Genomic DNA, 17627 nt, shown 5'->3' with positions numbered 1-17627 from the left:
ATAAAGAAAATGGGAAGAGGCACGGTAGATTGCTACATAAACTGCTCTTGCCTTGCCTTGAACGCAATTTCTTTTCCGGACATTATGTGATCCGAGGCACTAATTGAAAATAAGATTTTGATAGAATTAGTCAGAAACAACACAAGCGCATTATAATTCAATAACAAGGAATAAGCTCAATCAGCCCTTTATTTGGTAGAGGCTGAATGACAAAGCGCCCTCTGGAGTGCAGAACGTAAAGCATATTTCGTGCAGCGTAAGGGGGCTATTGGGAGTGCTTCGTTTTTTGAAAAGGCTAAAAATGTGCTTTTCTCTCGAAAAAGGTGCGAAATTTCATTTCAAGACACAATAAATTACCATATGTGCCAAGCTCTAATCGTTTCCAAGCGTCAGTATTCAAGTGGACAAAGAATGAATGAGTTAGGCCTCTTGCGGATAACATATTTTGGCAGATAAGCTGAGAAATAAATTAATGGCTTGTGCAACAATGAGCCCAATTGATAGCCTATCCATGTTTTGCAAGCCGTGTTTAAAACATACCCAAATAACAACAAATCCATTTCCCATCAACACACTCTCTTGATTTAGTCCCTTTCACAATTGGGAAGTTGTGGACTTGCATGGTTAAAAAGGCGTGAAGTGAGTTGATAGTAAGCCTTGATTCCACAAGCTATATCAGAATGTAGGCCACCGTTTTTTTTTCTTCTCACATTGCCGACCACAAGGACGCAACAACACTAAAAGGCAGGCGCCCTCGTTTAACTTCATCCACTCTATTTCACTCATGCACATACTACAACTGCATATATACATACATGCTGCGTCGATTTTCTGGAGTAACGAGCAACGTAAGCTGTTGGGGTCCTATCAGACGGTGCTTCTTGTGAGCTGTTCTGAAGAATAGAGTTCATTTCGGATTGACGGAGGCAAAGAGGAAGGTCTCATGACAATTGCTTTTGTTTGGAGATGGACATTACCCCTTACGAGCTTGGAAGTGTAGGACGACAGGTAAGCAAAAAGTGTGCTTGCGCGAGAGCAACCATGCTTTACGTTGTCGTAGGTTTTTGAGAGATGTCCAAAAGAGTGTTGTTCTGGTTGGAGTTCTGATCATCCGTCGGTTCAGTGTAGCAGAGGAGGCTTTATGTCATTCTTTTGATTTTGTGCCTGAGGAAACTTCCAAAGAGTGCGCAAGAAGGCGAGTGGATTAAACTGGTTATCAGTGGTAAGTTCGGGAAAAGCATCATACTTTTATAGGATGTAGAATGGTTAGATCGATTAAGGGGGGATGACAACTCGCGAGGTTTGATGCCTTTTCGAAAGAATTAAAGAGGAGCTAACATTTTAGAAAATGGAAAAAATGACTGATTATATTGAGGGGAAAATAGAATGGAGACTAAAATAAAATTAAGTCGTCTGAACGGGTCATAGTTGTCTCCAATTACAAATATCAGGTCATTTAACAAAGAAAACTTGCAAGTATTTTAGGGGATTTTGGATACATTTCGAACACCTTTTCATCACTCCACGTCAAAACTGCTCAGAAAGCGTATTTCAGTAACGTTCCACTTTATGTCTCCTAGAAAACCGTCGACAAGGAAAGCATGCAAAGAAAGTTCTACATAACATCTATTTGTATAACATTTCCCACCCGAGCTTCCGAAAGCAGTAATAATTTGATGCATCTGTGACAAACACTTTTTCCAAGTTTTGAGTACTTCTAGAATGAATTCTAACCGCTCACTACCAAATAACTCACAGAACTTGAGCTCATTTCTCATACATTTTCTCGATCAAAAACTAGGCTCGCGTCTTTTTGAGTGGTTGCGTACTCGTATATACATATTACTGTACAGTACACTCGATCCTCTTTCCTCTATTTACGACGAGTTCACAGCTGATTCTTCTTCCAGTTTTCTGGATCTGTCAACATTTTGTTCGGCTTGGCCTTGGAGAACTACACATCATTCCACTCATTTGATCTCAAAATCGTGACAGGATTTTAGATCGTTTTCCATTATGAGGGCTTGATTCCTCAGTCATCACAAGGCAGGCACCATTGAGGTTCTGAACATAAAATACGATAGCTTTTTTCTCATGGAACTAGACACAGATGAGAAAGCCTTTTGTGTGTGTCTTTCTTTTTATTTTAATCTCCCTCCTCTCTTACATTGAAGCTTATCTTTGTTTGTTATCGAGTGGTCATGTTCAGTCATATCAATGGCGATTGCTTCCAAATACTGTTTATCATTTAATCGCACTCAAGTTGTCATTTTTAAACCTCGTTATTCCTTCAGCCTTCTTAAACGACGGAAACAAGTGTTTTGTTGTTTCTCGCTGCACACATCAGTAGCAAGGCCGGCCTTTGTCTCTAGTACAAAAAAGACCAAGAGCATAAACAGTTGGACAAAGCCCTCTGTTCCGAGAGTGAACCGTTAGGTCAAGTGAAAAAGGCAGTGAAGAAATGGCCCTCTAACTCAACAGATCGCTTCTTGGAGCCAGATTTTTGGTAAGTCCAAGTCTTGTTTTCTTATTTCGTCGCCAACCTTGAATTTTCAAAATGAGCTCGTAACCAGTCAGCAAAATTTCGTCTGAACATGTAGGTACATTCTGATTGAACTTCAGTGTCGGGGGACATAATTGAAACAGATTTGAAGAATGTTTCGACTCCTGTCTTTCCAGATTACTAAACAATGGCGGCTTTGAATAAGGTCAATCCGGAACCAGGGGCGAGTAGCTCTTCGGAACACTTTCAAAGAAGAAGAGATCATTCCCCAGATAGACCCAAGAAGATCAACGATTACTTTGAAGAACCAGATTATGGGGTTGGGGTCGCTTACGACCCCAAATTTCAGGGACCAGTCAGGAATCGAAAATGCACGGACATCATATGTCTGGTGTTATTTTTCGTTTTCCTTGGCGCTTGGGGAGTTGTCGCTTATTTTGCTGTTCAAAGAGGAGACATAGAAAGAGTAAGTTAATCATGATTAAGCTATGTCTCGAAAGCCTAAAACACTTGGTGTTTCTACACCACCTGATGAACAAATGCTAGGTTCCCGCCTTCAGCCCCTCACAAGATATTGCACGTTAACATGTGACTTTTCTTTTAGATAATATATCCTACGGATTCCAAGGGCCAGATATGTGGCAGGGGGGAATTGCAAAACCGTCCCCTTTTGCTATTTTTCGACTTGACTAAATGCCTCAATCCGGCAGTTCTGGCCATTGGATGTCCAACCACCCAAGTGTGTGTTAGCGCTTGCCCAACTGAACAATATTCAGGGTACGGCGCAAGCCTTGCACCGGCTGCAAATAAGAATCAGGATCATATTAAAGAAAAAATGCGTCCGTTTTGTCAAAGACTATCCAAACTAGAATGGGATTCCATGACTCCGGCCAAACTCATAGAGCTAAACCATTGTCCGGCGTGGACTTTACCCAGCACATCTGTCCTTGGCCGTTGCCTCCCTACGATTGTGAGCACAGAAAACAAGAACAACAATCCGAATGCAACTGTCTTTGATGAGAATGAAAATCCTGGCGGAAAGCCCATTAACCAGGCCACCGTGTCTAGTGCCGTGACAGCTCTTGGTGCCTTTTTACAAGTCCGAGGCTTTGGTGAGCGGATCTTCACGGACATTTCTGCTACGTGGTGGATGATTTGTGTGGCTTTGTTAGTGGCTGCCATCACTTCTTTTTTCTGGATTATACTCATGCGATTCTTCACTCGTATCATGATCTGGACTTCCATTGGACTGGTATTCACGCTCTTTGGAGGGCTTTTTGGCTACACATTGTACAAGTATATCGTCATCAAGGATCAACCCACGGCTCAAGGGAACATTTTCCAGGTCAATTTCACTCCCGATTATGGTAAAGACGTCCTGGCTTTGGCGAATACTTGGCTCGCGTTTTGTATCATCTGCGGCATCATCTTTTTGATCATCTTTCTGCTTTTGATAGCCTTACGGCAAAGAATTCTTATCGCAATCGAGCTCATAGAGCAAGGATCAAGGGCTGTGGGGCAGATGTTTTCCACATTGTTCTTCCCACTTGGACCCTTTTGCTTTCAAATCGTGGTGGTGCTCTTTTTTGCGGGCGTGGCCGTGTATCTGTCATCAGCCGGTGAACCTGAATACCGCATATCATACCCTCTAAAAAAAGACGCATTCTCTAGAGATGCCATGGCCATGACCGCGCCCTGCGACCACAGTTGCCAGAATCCAGATACGAACAAGCCGTTCAACATATCCGACATCTGCGACCCAAAGCACTTCAAGGAGTCGTGTCAATGTACTGAGATTGAATGCCAATTCACCATGTATACTAAGCCGTCGGGTACTTCCTGGATGGTTTGGTTTAATCTATTCGGCTTCTATTGGGGAATGTTCTTTGTGGCCGCCTTTTCAGAACTGACCTTGGCCGGAGTATTCGCCACGTGGTATTGGACTTGGAATAAGAAAGACGTCCCAATGTTCGTCTTGCCGCGGTTTTTCGGCATCGTCATTTTCTATCATTTGGGCACGGTGGCCTTTGGCTCGCTGATTATCGCCATAATCCGGATGATCCGGACCGTAGTGAGTTACATCGAGTCCAAGTTAAAGGCGTACAATAACGACTTGGTGAAATGTCTCATTTGCGTTTGCAAGTGTTGCTTGTACTGCTTGGAAAAGTTCATGAAGTTCATCAATCGCAACGCTTACATCATGTGCGCCATCAAGAGTACCAATTTCTGCACGTCTGCTAAAGATGCATTCAATCTCCTGATGCGGAATTTAGTACGGGTCGTCGTCTTGAACAAAGTTGTGGAGTTCCTGTTGTTCTTAGGAAAGCTAGTCGTCACAACGGGCGTGGGCTGTCTGGCTTATTTCACTTTCACTGGTGGCATCACTGTCATAAAGGATGATATCCCTACGCTTAATTACTTTCAAACGCCTATAGTCATTATCGTCATAGGGACATATTTCATTTCGTCGTCCTTTTTCAGCGTGTATTCAATGGCTGTCGACACGTTGTTCTTGTGCTTTTTAGAAGATCTTGAACGAAATGATGGCAGTCCGGAGAAACCATATTATATGTCTCGAGGTCTGCAAAAAGTGATAGGAAAGATGAATAAGATAAAGAATCGATAATTCTGTGATTAACTGCATCTCTAATTGATTTCTCAAATATTTTTATTTTTACATTTCTATGACTAAATACATTTTATGATCAATCCACTCTGGTCTTTGTATTTTCTTTTTGATGTGTTGTAGGTCCACAAAGGGATGAATGAAACAACCCCTCGTCCAATTGACAGTCCACTCCCGATTATCGACAGATTCTCAAATTGATCATGTTGATCACGTCAAAAGAGAAATCAATCATGAATCCGAGCACCCCTATACCCTCTTCATTGCTATTTCAGTCTTGTCTTCTAAATCTCTTGTAAGCCTTTTAACCGCGTCTCCAATGTCGAATTCCGCCATGTTTAGCCATCAGACATTGGAGCAATGCGTTCTCCTAAAATTGCCTGGGGAAAATGAGATTTATGGCTCCAGTCTTGTTTTTGGGACAAGCAAAGCAATGACTCAAATTTCCTTTTAGGAACAATTTTGATTCACTGCCATCCCACAAAATCTGCAACCACAAAGGGAACCCATCAAAAATAAGCAGTCCCTGAGTCATAAATCTTGCTACCCTCGGTTACTCGAAGCTTTTCCCCCCTTGAAAGTGATATGAAAAGTTTTTAACCACAAATTTGTGGTTAAGAATGTCAATACCCAGGGAGCAATTTTGGTTACAGGTAATATTACCCCTTGAGCGGAGCAACCAAATTGAACCCAATCGATTGACGTGACAGTTTAACCTGTTACCAAAACACTTTTTGATCCAATATATAACGCCTCAACAAATACTTGAAAGGCCAACATGGAATATTCAATGAAAAATTGCCAAGGAAAAAAAGGACAGCGCATTCAGCACATTAAAGAAAGGTATTTCCCCCATTTGCGAAAGGCACATCGTATACGAAGATGCACATTACTCAATGGTCAACAAACTTATTGGGGACAGAGTTGTTTCTTTACCATCTAATACCCGAACTGGTCTCATTCATCTTCAATGTTCAGAGTTCCATATGAGAAGACAGGTAGTAGATTACTCTTTTGATGGGGTCTCTCCAAACGGACCCTCTTGTCGATTATGTACTGTATGCTACATAGCACCGACACTTCCTACAAGGAACGCATACGAATACCAAATTCGAAAATCTAACAAGTAATGATTTTGATTAGCCACTGCCGCAAGTTAAAGCGACGGATCGCCTAAAACCTTTTGTTTGGAGGTAAGGGAATATACATTTTTAGAAGAACTTAGCCGAGTTCTGAAATTGGAAAAATAGTATTAATAATATCTTTATCTTGACTTTTGGTAAGGTCTTGACGTAAAGATACATATAAAAGATGGTGTATAAGCACGATAGCTTTCCATTATGAATCTTTAGTTTTCCAGACTGTATCAAAACTTTTGTTCGCTCAAATTCTAGCTCCTAAACCATTTAGCTACACTAGTTCTATAGAAATAATCTATGCAGTTTCCTCAGAAGCACCTTGTTATCAAGCAAGTCAAGAAGCATTTGCTTCCTGATAATCAAAAACACCTTTTAGGAGGAGACAAGGTGTAGGGGTTAGCATAGCTTCTTATCAAGAAAAATTGATTCTGCTCTTTGATCTCTCTCAAGGAGACTTTTACCTCTAACCTTACCCACAAATGGAGAACCATACTGGAAACGATCATGACTAGGGCCGGCCAAAACTTGCATTCTTAAAATTGTGCAAATTTTGCAATAAAAAAATTGTATATCGCAGTTTTTTCTGGAAATCCAATGCATCGCCAAATTTTGCAATTTTATGAGCAATATTTGATGTTTTTCTGCAATCTATTTTGCAATTTCAGCCCCTTCATCGCTAAAATATGAAGCCTTCTGCAATTTGGGATTTATTTAAAGATAAGTGACTGTCAATTTTGGGGAGTAAATTGTGAGATTTGAAGTTTTCCTCGTTTTTTTCTAGAAATTCATTTGCTATGAATGTACCAAAAAGGTTACAGATATATAAACAACCCCTTGCATATAAATTTTATCAATAGATTTTGAATAGCTGTCTTCTTTTTCTTTCAAGGCTGTTTTTGGAAGTACACTATGTTAAAGGTTGGCACGCACTTTGTGTATGCAACATTTTTCTTCTTTATAGGTCAAACGCATCATAACATGTTTCCATGGGGTATCAGTAAATGGTTAGGAGATGGATGATTAATGTAGCACGTGGAAAGAATTGGCCTGCTATCATTTTCATGAAATTTGAAAACAGCGTAATCTTATCTCTAACATGTAAAAAAACATAATCTTAATAGCAAAATTGTTGTGTAATAGTTTCAATGTGACATTATCAATATGCTGTTGCAGAACTCAAGTATCATTTTCTCATGAAATACTAAAGATATATGAACAAGATGCTGGTCTAGCTGATGGTTGTGAGAGGCAGCTTGAACAATGCAGGAATCTACTCCCCAGGTTGTCTGTTTGTTACAAAGTCAGATGGCAGCTCTCTCATTTGGCCTTCTATCTGATGATAGGTTTCCCAATTGAGAGATATTTCTGCTTTGTGGTCACAGCCAGTATTAATTTTTGCCTCACCCTCAGGAGGGCCGGATGTTTGCCCATCAAACTAGGATTCGCAAATTGGAGCCAGACAGCAGATGCTCTACCAATAGGGTTCCACAGCTAGCCTTTTCTCCCCAGATAAAGTAGGTTCAAATTAGTGTGCAGAAATTTACTTTTCATTGACTATTGCTTGATTTGGAATGCTATTTTTGCCTTTGTAGCCTTATGTTTAGACATTTTTTTTTTTGAAATTTTGTGTGCAAATTCAGGTGACTTTTAATGCAAATTTGCTGTCAATAAAGATCATATTTATATACAAATTTTGGTCGGCCCTAATCATGACACTGCAGAACGGAATGGTTCAAGGATGATGCGACGGACGCTGACACCCCATACACAACAAATGATAAACCATTGTAAAATCCAAAATTACTGCCAAAACGTAAGGTGTCAGGCCGGTAATAGCTGCACTTAATTAATTTGTTTCTTAGAAAGCTGCTCTATGATATGTAGCTTTATTGTCTTTGAGAGCTAAGTTAGATAGTACCAGAAAGTTAAAATACGGCTCTTTGGCTCTATCACACGCACACCGACCTTAGTTCCTAAGTTCCGTATCTCAAGTGATAGAGATCAATGAATCAGAGTTTGACCAAGAGCAGTTAGTGTCATAGTAAAGTGCTTTATCACGTTTCCACTTGCGCTCTTTTACACGCCGGCCAAAGAAAGGGGCACTCAGCACGAAAAGAAGAACACTTAGAAGCTCTCCATCCATCCAAGCCCATTTCAAGCCCTGAAGGGCTTCAGTCAGTCTCGAGCATGGAATCAAACCAAACACCACTCACTCCAACCCCAAGGAGTAGGATTTGTGTAAGTCGCCGTGCCACTACCTTCACCGAGCAACAGCTTTGAGTTGTTAGTTCTCCCGGTTGTTGGAGAAGTACCGTCCCAGATGACCGTTTAACCTGCCCAGGTGAGGACCAAGGAGGCGTATTATCATGATGATGGCGATTCTCTGTCTAGTCCGGGCTGTGCTCGCATGTACGAACATTGGTGCCAGTTAGTGCATGGAAGTGGTTGTAGAACACACCAAAAAAGTGGGTGTGAAAGTATTCTTCTGACGCTCTTTGGCAGATCTCGCACAGAACGGAGTCATCATCAATAAAGGCAGAAAATTGCAGTGACACGGGAGTGATCGAGGACAAGGGTGTTGTTCAACATTTGGCCTAAAAAGCTAGTAACCACATGCGTACTCCAGAGTCACCGCAATCCAAGAACAACCAGCCAGCCACCTTGCTTGGCTCCTCGATCCTCTTCTGTGATAATTCCGCCCACCATTGCAACTCTTCAAAAACAATAAGTGACTGACTTATAAAATGGCTTTTCAAGTAAATGGATTGGTCCTCTGGACAGTGACCTTTTTTGCGCTGGTAAACACCCAACGAACCCCAACCATCTCATATATCACGACTCCGGATATTGTGACCAAAATCGGAGGCGCCATAGAGATGGATTGCTCAGTGTTGTATGCCACCGAATATCCCGTTCTCTGGGTTAAGTTGCCTCAAGATTGCAAGGGGATTCGCAACGGAGACTACCGCAATGCAGAAGCTGAATCGTGCACCCCAATCCCTTTGAGTTCGGGATCTGCCCTCATTGTGAGGGACAATCGATTTAGGTGAGATCTTGATCATTGACTCTGTCTGATCTCTAAAGCCAACCACGGTAGGGAGGTGGAGTGCATACGTGCGTTCAATGACTCAACAAGTGTAGTTAGGTTCGTACTTAGTCGAAACCAGTGTGCTTCAATTGCACCGAGGGATTGGTGATGATTCGTATGACCTACTTTTATTCAAAGGGCTATGTTTCGGCCGATATGAAACAAGGGAGTTCTATCTTTTGGGGTTGATTGTTCTGAGGTATTTTGATGATAATTTTGTTGAAAAAATCTGGTTCAAACTTGATAAGGGTTTACCTTACAAAGGCGGATACAGGACCTGTGATTTTTACACGAACATTGGGGATACGGATACAGATCAAATTTTCATTGAAAGACTAGGCATAGATTTCTAGATACTGGATGTCAGACGACCGACCACTCGGCTGGTAAAACAATACGATGGATAGTCTCCTGGGAATTGATCACAAACCGGTTTATTGTACTGTTCGAGTACAGTGTCTAGAAATCTACGGACTAGGACTTGTTACAGATTTTTTTCAAATACCTAAGAATACAAACATGTTATGTAATAGAAACGATGTTATGGACCTAGTTTGGCACGTAATAAGCGATGAAATGATTGACGAAATTTTCAAACCAAAGAAGTGGTGGTTCATTAGTTGTATCAAAGGCATGCAAGATTTTTGAAGAGAAAATGTGGTCCTTCTTTGAAGGCCTAATGGTTTGGAAAAACGAAGGCCAAGGCTGAGAGCTTGAATTTGTGTCCTTCCGGGAATCGAGAGTGATGTATGGTAACTTGACAAGGAAATTGTGCTTGTCGGGCCTGTTTTGGATGTATAAAAAGCTTATCTTGACAACGGATTGTGAAAATCTATCAAGACCAAGTATTCGGTCCTAGTTTTTGACTCTCTCCATGTGAAGTAATAGCTTTATGCGTGAATCCTGGAAACTAGACTCAAGTCAGAAAGCCGATGGAGTAACGCAAATTTGATTTGTACCATGGATATAAACATCAAGTAATTACAAGTTCCATTTGCCACGCACAATTAGATTGCAGTTCTCCTCCGCGAGCCCCGATTTTCCAATAAGGCATTATCTTCCAATCACTATTGAAACTGTCAGACAAGTAGGAACTGATCTACCAGAGTATTCTCTCTGGTACTTCCGTGTTCCATTATTGACGCAAGCAGATCACTGATTGTTTGTTATAAAAGGATTTCTTTGCCCAAGCTCAAGCTAATGACACAGAAGGCTTGTGGTCAGTCAAGGTTGGTTAATGTAGCTGGCCTGTAGACCAAGATCTGGGATAAAGAAAGACCCCTCTTGTTTCTCTGGCCTTGGCGGACTACCTAGCATGAAAACTAATTGTTATCTACCTTCTTGATAAACCTGTCACGTAACTTTCAGAACATCGACCCAAAAGGGCATTGTTCTTCTGTGAGGACCAAATTTTCAACTCATTGGATCTACCTCTCGGATTCCAAAGTCATATATTTTGTAGGCCGGCAAAATAAACACTAGAGGTCTGATTCATTTCCTTTTCTCTTATGTTTTAGTATGAGGTACGACACGGCTAGTTCCACCTTTACGCTTCAAATCAAAGACGTCCAAATCACAGACGAGGCCGTGTACCAATGCCAGATCATTGTAGGCATCAATAATAAAGTGACTAAGCACATTTCGTTGACCGTGAGTCAACCTCCCGTGATCGCAGACAATTCGACACGTGCAGTTGTGGTCCAAGAGAACGCCCCTGCTGAGCTCATCTGCCACGCCGTGGGGTCACCGCCCCCTCGTGTGTCTTGGCGCCGCGAGAATAATGCCATCCTACCCACAGGGGGCATCCAATACCGTGGCAATGTGTTGAAGATCCACTCGGTAAAGAAAGAGGATCGAGGTACATACTACTGCGTAGCCGACAACGACGTGGGGAAACCAGCTCGGCGGAACGTGGCCGTCGAGGTCGAGTTCCCACCCACTGTCCGTGTGGCCCATTCAAATCAGGTTAGCCAAGCTTTCGGCTACTCGGTGGAGCTGGTGTGCCACATCGAGGCCTACCCACCTCCCTCCATCATTTGGGTTCATGACGATATCCAGTTGGCCAACAATCAGTACTATGCAGTGGACGGAGGCTACACCACTACAGATGACTTCACGGAGACCTCGGTGAAGATCAAATCCCTGGGCGTCCGACAATTGGGATCCTACTTTTGTCGTGCTCAGAATAAATTGGGGTCTGGTGAGCAGGAGATCGTTCTAGAACAAAGCTACACTCCTAATTGTGTAATTGGGATCTGTGACGACTACACATCCACTGCCACAACCGGTTACTCGTCACCATCGCTCAGAGTGGCCATTCTCGGACTGAGTGCACTTTTCCTAATGATCTTGGAATAATTCGATGAGATGCGCTGTACATGTGTGTGACCATGTCAATACTCAAAATCTAATCCAAAACTTGGGTCACTCATTCCGTGTTTTATTTTGATGAGAAAAACGCACATTTTCATGCATATCCTCATATTGTCTTTTCTCCCTTTTCAATTGTTCTCCTCGGATTACATTTGAGCAGAGGGGGAAACAAGGAATTGTCCCATGAAGGAGAAGTGGGAACTGCCAAGCTCTTAGGACCTCGGGAACAAACATGTCTTCCTTCTAATGCAAGAAAAAGACTAGAAAGACGAGTATTTTTCTGCCATGTTGACAGCGACAAGCGAATGTTTGCCTGTATATGCATTCCTCGGTGTGTTATACCCACAAGAAATATTTGCATTTTTCTCTCCCGAGAATATTGTGAGACTAATGGATTAGCCAATTTGTTGGAGGGGAAAGTCTGAGATACGGGATAAATAGGTTCTGTTTTTTCGACTTGTGGTCAAGTTCCTCGTGCGAGGACAAAGGACAGCTGTAATCAAATTAGCAAAGTCCCTGAAGTGTGGTATACCTATTTCTGCATTCACCCTTGTTATTAGCTTGCGGTCTCGTAATGCAAAGGAAACGTTCTATAACCCCTTGGAAACCAATTGGACGGTCTTAGATCCCTTTCAACAAAAGTAAGGCTGTCGGCTGTCTGTCCCTTTGCTCTTTCATTGCTTTCTTTTTCTCACCATTTCCAGTTCATGTCCGAAAGTAACGACGATGACTTAAAGATAATCTGGATCATAAAAAGAGGATATTGTTAGAAATACTAGCTAACAGTAAAACTTGATTAATTTTAAACGTGAATTGCTACAAAAGAGGATTTATTTCAGCAAAGTCATTCTGAAATTAAAAAAATCTGAGGGACAATGCTAAATTCTAAATAGGTATGCATGGCTAGTAGCGCGTGTCCACATAGATATTTAATTTTTCTTTTCAGGGGCCCCTTTTCGATCTGGATTTGATCTAGAATTATGTTAAACAAATCAGTGAAAATTGGCATGTACAGCTCCAGCCCTACAGAGCAAATAAATGGGCGATTTTGGTCCACTCCGCTTGGGAAGTGAAGGAAGGAGTGTGAAAACTCAAATTTGGGGCCCTTATTTTGGGATGCGTTCCGTATCCTGTACAGCAAGGGCAAAGAAAAATATCACCGCCTACGCACAATGTTAGCTTACTATATTTTCAATTATCAAAAGACTTTTGCTCGAACAGGTTGGTGATTTGAAGTCTCTAAAGTTTGAGACACTTCACAAAAAGTTGTTGCAATATGGTGAAAAGACATTACGAAGTTTCCCTGGAGTACAGATTTTTCTTGAAATAAGAGTCTCGAACTGAACCTAATTTTCCGTCGCAGAATTGTTCATTCTTTGCTTATGAATGCCTATTTTCGTCCGTTTATTTTTAAAAGAGCTTATTGGTTCCATGAAATTTGAAGTCCCGAAGGTTGACTTGTGATTGTTTCAAACATTCCGCCAGACTGGTCAGTGCTGCGAGTTAAAAAAAAAGCCTATATCTCTTAACCCAATTATCTCTCTGCCGTAAAAAACGATCTCAGCAATCATGGTCCAAATACTGCGAAGCACAGGTAACCTATCATTTTAGGCTCCTTATGTACATTTCTTACGTCTTTTTCCCATCCTTTACAACCATCATCCCCATCAAGTTCACTAATTCATCTGGTAACTGTATGATCCAAAATGGCCAAACTGAACACTTGTCATCAGCTGCCGTCGCCATGTTCGCCATCCAAGGCAACAAACTGGGACAATCAGCTGTCGATTGCTTGTGGAGACTCTGCTTCTGACTTCCATTCACTCTAAGGGTTCCGCAGACACAATGTTGTCCCAATCCTCGCTCCGTTTGGCCTCGTTCGCCCGCATCACGGTTCGACGGAACTTTGGCCTGGCCGCTCCCTTGGCTCAAAAAGCCAGTGACCCCATCCAGCAGTTGTTTGTGGACAAGGTGCGCGAATATGCGGACAAGAAGACCAAGTCCGGCGGAAAATTGGTGGATTCCGACGCCAAAGTCGAGGCTGAGTTGAACAAGGAATTGGAAAAGGTATCATCATTATTTCATTATTATTTGGTGCTAACAATGATTTTGAGTAAGGAGTGCTTCAATTTTGCAATGTGGAACCAATTCATGAAATGTTTAGTACAATGAAGCGGCTGTTCATCACTGCAACAATGGGTGTGATTATTGTTATCAATTTTACCATGAACCACTCGAGTTTGCACGGGAATGCTAGGCTATAACATTGATATTTTGGAAGCGAGTGAACGGGCAGCGTTTTTCTCCAATTGATATAGACCGTAGGTAGCAACAAATGACGTATTTTACTCTTCAGCTCAATGGAACAATTGAATCAACAGTTTTGCCCTTTAAAAACGACGTGCTTAATATGGCACAGAATAAATAAACTGATAATCAATTATTCATATTATGAAAATTTTGTGTTGTATTTAAGGGGCATAATTTAGAATTTAATAATTTAATTTGAATAATTTAATTGAAATATAACATCGTAGCGAATTAGTGTCCGTCAGATTAGAAAAAGGACGTAATGTGTTGACTCGATTCCAAACAATCAACACCATCCTAGCATCTCCGTCCCAATTCTACTGGTTTATGATTTCTCTGTACGGGCTAATCTCGCAGATCGCAAGAATACAAATAGTTAGCCTTAAGCGTGTGTAATGCCACATTAGATCGCGAAAAACTGCCACCAAACTTGTAAGAGGTGAAAATGTTTCTTAAGATAACTAACACACCAATTACAACGATTGAAGAAGGATAAGTTGGATTCAAAAGAGTTAAGGCCTCTCGTTAGTTAAGTTAAAAAAAGAGCTTTAATGCTACGAGGTCCTGTATTCTCCACCACCATATTTAGAGCCTTCTTCGATGTCGCTATGATCTTCACCCAGGCTCGTGGAAGTTAACGATAGCTTAAAAAAATCAAATTACGCAAGTAATTGTGAAGTAAACACCAAATTATGATTTTCAATCTTGAAAACAGGTGACGATGTTAAACGACTGGTATTTACGCCACGCACACTCGATGCAACACCTAATAAGTTTATAAGTTGAAAAATTTTAAGAACATGAACGGTAGTTTTGTTTGACCCAATAGAGCATTAAACTTGATTTTGATTCTTCTTTTTTTAAAATTTTTTTATCCATCCATATTCTTACTACAAAAAAGCTAAGTAATCTCTATTCAATAAGCGAAATGTTGGAGAAGAACGAGGGAGGTTGAAAATTAGTAAAATGAGTGGATAGATAAATACGTTTAAGAAGGAAAAGAAAAGAAAAAATCCTGTAAGAATTTGCCTAAAGGTGCAGCAACTCAAATGGGTATTGAACATTTCGGATTGAAGGGTGTGCGGGAATTGAATTGACGCAGAAGAGAACTTCTGGTTTATTTTGAGAGGAAAGGGAAAGAGCGAAATGCAACAGGGGCAGATCGGAATTTCTCAAAAAAAAAAGACGGCAACCTATATTATGTCCTTGGATATGTACGATCTTGGTGTTCTAGGCATGCCTTGGTACTGTAATTAGAACAAACAATTGGAATGCAATTGGTGTTGAATTTCTAATTTGAACTAGACGTGAATGTGACAAAGTAAATAGCTCCTCAACCATCTTAAGATGATATTTGTGTCGTTGATTAATAATCGATGGAAAGAAAGGAATAAAGTTATGCCGAATGAAATTGTGAAAATGTCCAGCCTATTTTTCCCGATTCGAGTAAAGGTTCGCTTCGGCACTAATCGTTGTTGCTCTATTGATTAATATTCTGAAATCAAATCAAAATGTTAGCCAAGTGTAGAGCAAGGGTGATTGGCACTTTCATATAAGGGGCAAAACTTGTAACTCAAAGAAAGGGAGGGAAAAAACGCAATCTCAAAAAAGCTCTCCCCTTTCCTAAAGTTGATGTATAATAACAATTTGGTATCATAAACTTCAGTACTAACAACATACACACTTAATTTTCTTTACCCTGAATTGAATGTCCATTATATCTTTGGCCTATCCCCCGGTCAACTTGAACTACGATGAGTAATAAACGATTGAGCACGAAATTCGTTGAAGAAATACATTTCACTAACATCCTCTTGGCAAGTTATGCGGCTAAATAGCCTCGAGTGTAATTCGAAAACATCGAAACGACATTCCAAAAAGGCAACAAATATCCAGAATATGAGGTGATCGCATTGGTGCGTCAAGGTCACACTGACCTGCAGATTAGCGACTTGAAGCCCGTCGAGAACGGATGATATGATTTTTATTTTTTTTTCAATTTAAAGATTTTTGCCCTTTCTATGTTTTAGGTGGCTGCTCAATATGGTGGTTCGAAGGGTGATGACATGACCAAGTTCCCCGAATTCAAGTTTGCCGAACCCGTATTGAGTGACGTTGACCTGAAGTAGGATGAGCTTCTCGAGGATCTCCTTGATCGTGTTGAATAACTTTTACGCAAATGAAACTCTCACCATACATAGTCTTCGGCCTCGGAGTCAGTCTTGATTCCGAGACGTCATGATTAAGAATATAAGATACAAACTTGCCTCACGTGTTTTCATTGTGGAGACTGTATCAGAGTTGGGAGAGTATGGAAGTGGAATGCCAGGATATGCAAACGAGTCCTTCTCAGTATTTTTATGACAGAAATGTATGTCTTATTCAGGAAAGGCCCTCTCTTAAACTGAGTGAAATTACCCGAGGGTGAATTGCAGGACTTCAACTTGGAATTCTTAACAGACCAAATTGAGAGGCGGAAAAAGTTGCAATTAATTCTCGAGAACGTAAAATGGTCTCATGGACACATTTTTAGCAAAATACGTATGTAGGTCTCATTTTCATAAGTTCATTATTTACTCGAGCACATTTATTCGCGTCTTGGTTTTCGTTCAGCAACATTCGTCTATTATTTTCACTCCCAAATCTAACTGGGAAATTACCTGATTGGATTAATGCTATGTTGAAGCTCAAGTTAAAACCCACAAAACTGACTGGTTCATTCTTAAACTTGATGATCCTTTGTCGAATTATTCACGTTTTTGAATAATACAGCAAACAATTCAAATTTCTTGCGCCTTAGTTCGTACTTCGAAAAACTCGTACTGCGAAGAATCAGGAATTATCAGATCAGAAATAACCCGCAATACATGGTTGTACAATTTGCTTCCCTCTAATATTCGAGGGGAATACGTAGGCCTTATTAATCTGGTTGCATCTTTCAAGTCAGACTTGGACAATTTTTTTACATAGCATTCCAGATCAACCCTACATTCAAGGACTAGCTAGGCGTGCCAACTCAAATTCGTTGCGTACCAAATATAGTCTTTCATTTTAAGAATTTAATAATTCTGAGGATTACATTCCCAGCAGCAATTAGAAAAGGCTGTAAAAAATATTAATAAATAAATATTTTATTGTAAACCGATTAATCTTAATTAAATTATAAAAACAAACCGGATACAAAAATCCCAAAGCTAGAGAAAACTTTTGTCAAACAAATATTTTGTCATATACCATCGAGGTTTTCCGCTCATTTTCAAGAAATATCAATGAACTTTGTTTCAATTGAAAGTATCTTTGTCCGAACATCACAATAATGCAACGACTGGGCATCCTTTAAACACAAGTTGAAATCGGTAGTCCATGGACTAATAATATCAAACTTAAGGTACGGCCTGGCAATATATGGTACGGGCCGAATACGCAACGACGATCCGAAAACGGAGGTCATGGTGCAACTCCAGATCACTTTGAACCGAGTTATGTGCTTTCTNACGGGGTCCATAAGACATTTCCAAGAAACAAATATTTTTGTTGTACAAGAGGTAAGGAAATCTAAATGAAATGTAAATGAAAGTAATTGAATTA

General features: G+C 40.7%; 4 protein-coding genes across 6 annotated transcripts in view; 3 read left to right on the top strand and 1 right to left on the bottom strand.

Annotated features, from left to right (window-relative positions):
* LOC131890200 (uncharacterized) overlaps positions 1 to 841 on the bottom strand; it is a 21751-nt gene extending 20910 nt beyond the window's left edge. The window contains exon 1 of the mRNA XM_059239506.1: positions 541 to 841. The gene's annotated coding sequence lies outside the window, so the exon portion shown is untranslated. The remainder of the gene's footprint in view (positions 1 to 540) is intronic.
* Positions 842 to 865: 24 nt separating this feature from the next.
* On the top strand, positions 866 to 5216 carry LOC131890196 (choline transporter-like protein 2). 3 transcript variants are annotated; one of them, XM_059239501.1, is made up of 4 exons: positions 866 to 1008; positions 2295 to 2506; positions 2680 to 2969; positions 3108 to 5216. In XM_059239501.1, the coding sequence occupies exons 3-4, from the start codon at positions 2691 to 2693 to the stop codon at positions 5127 to 5129; spliced, it is 2301 nt and encodes a 766-aa protein (XP_059095484.1). In that variant the 5' UTR covers positions 866 to 1008; positions 2295 to 2506; positions 2680 to 2690; the 3' UTR covers positions 5130 to 5216. The 3 variants fall into 3 exon arrangements, with proteins under 3 accessions (XP_059095484.1, XP_059095485.1, XP_059095482.1); XM_059239502.1 differs by lacking the exon at positions 866 to 1008 and adding an exon at positions 1067 to 1222; XM_059239499.1 differs by lacking the exon at positions 866 to 1008 and adding an exon at positions 1891 to 2061.
* A 3213-nt stretch (positions 5217 to 8429) lies between these two features.
* LOC131890612 (lachesin-like) lies at positions 8430 to 11787 on the top strand. Its single transcript, XM_059240005.1, has 2 exons — positions 8430 to 9314; positions 10874 to 11787. Exons 1-2 carry the CDS (start codon positions 9013 to 9015, stop codon positions 11712 to 11714), a joined length of 1143 nt encoding a protein of 380 aa, XP_059095988.1. The 5' UTR covers positions 8430 to 9012; the 3' UTR covers positions 11715 to 11787.
* Positions 11788 to 13492: 1705 nt separating this feature from the next.
* LOC131890829 (ATP synthase-coupling factor 6, mitochondrial-like) lies at positions 13493 to 16305 on the top strand. Its single transcript, XM_059240266.1, has 2 exons — positions 13493 to 13796; positions 16070 to 16305. The coding sequence occupies exons 1-2, from the start codon at positions 13575 to 13577 to the stop codon at positions 16166 to 16168; spliced, it is 321 nt and encodes a 106-aa protein (XP_059096249.1). The 5' UTR covers positions 13493 to 13574; the 3' UTR covers positions 16169 to 16305.
* Positions 16306 to 17627: the final 1322 nt, after the last annotated feature.

The sequence above is a fragment of the Tigriopus californicus genome, chromosome 11 (assembly GCF_007210705.1).
Source record: "Tigriopus californicus strain San Diego chromosome 11, Tcal_SD_v2.1, whole genome shotgun sequence".
Taxonomy (NCBI): Eukaryota; Metazoa; Arthropoda; class Copepoda; order Harpacticoida; family Harpacticidae; genus Tigriopus; species Tigriopus californicus.
This window is presented reverse-complemented; position numbering and strand designations above follow the sequence as displayed.

Bases quoted from the DNA above. Each gene is read 5' to 3' on its own strand.
- LOC131890196 (XM_059239501.1), top strand. From the start codon at position 2,691: ATGGCGGCTTTGAATAAGGTCAATCCGGAACCAGGGGCGAGTAGCTCT. The intron at 2,970-3,107 runs GTAAGTTAATCA...CTTTTCTTTTAG, and splicing joins AAAGAGGAGACATAGAAAGA to ATAATATATCCTACGGATTC.
- LOC131890612 (XM_059240005.1), top strand. From the start codon at position 9,013: ATGGCTTTTCAAGTAAATGGATTGGTCCTCTGGACAGTGACCTTTTTT. The intron at 9,315-10,873 runs GTGAGATCTTGA...CTTATGTTTTAG, and splicing joins GTGAGGGACAATCGATTTAG to TATGAGGTACGACACGGCTA.
- LOC131890829 (XM_059240266.1), top strand. From the start codon at position 13,575: ATGTTGTCCCAATCCTCGCTCCGTTTGGCCTCGTTCGCCCGCATCACG. The intron at 13,797-16,069 runs GTATCATCATTA...TCTATGTTTTAG, and splicing joins TGAACAAGGAATTGGAAAAG to GTGGCTGCTCAATATGGTGG.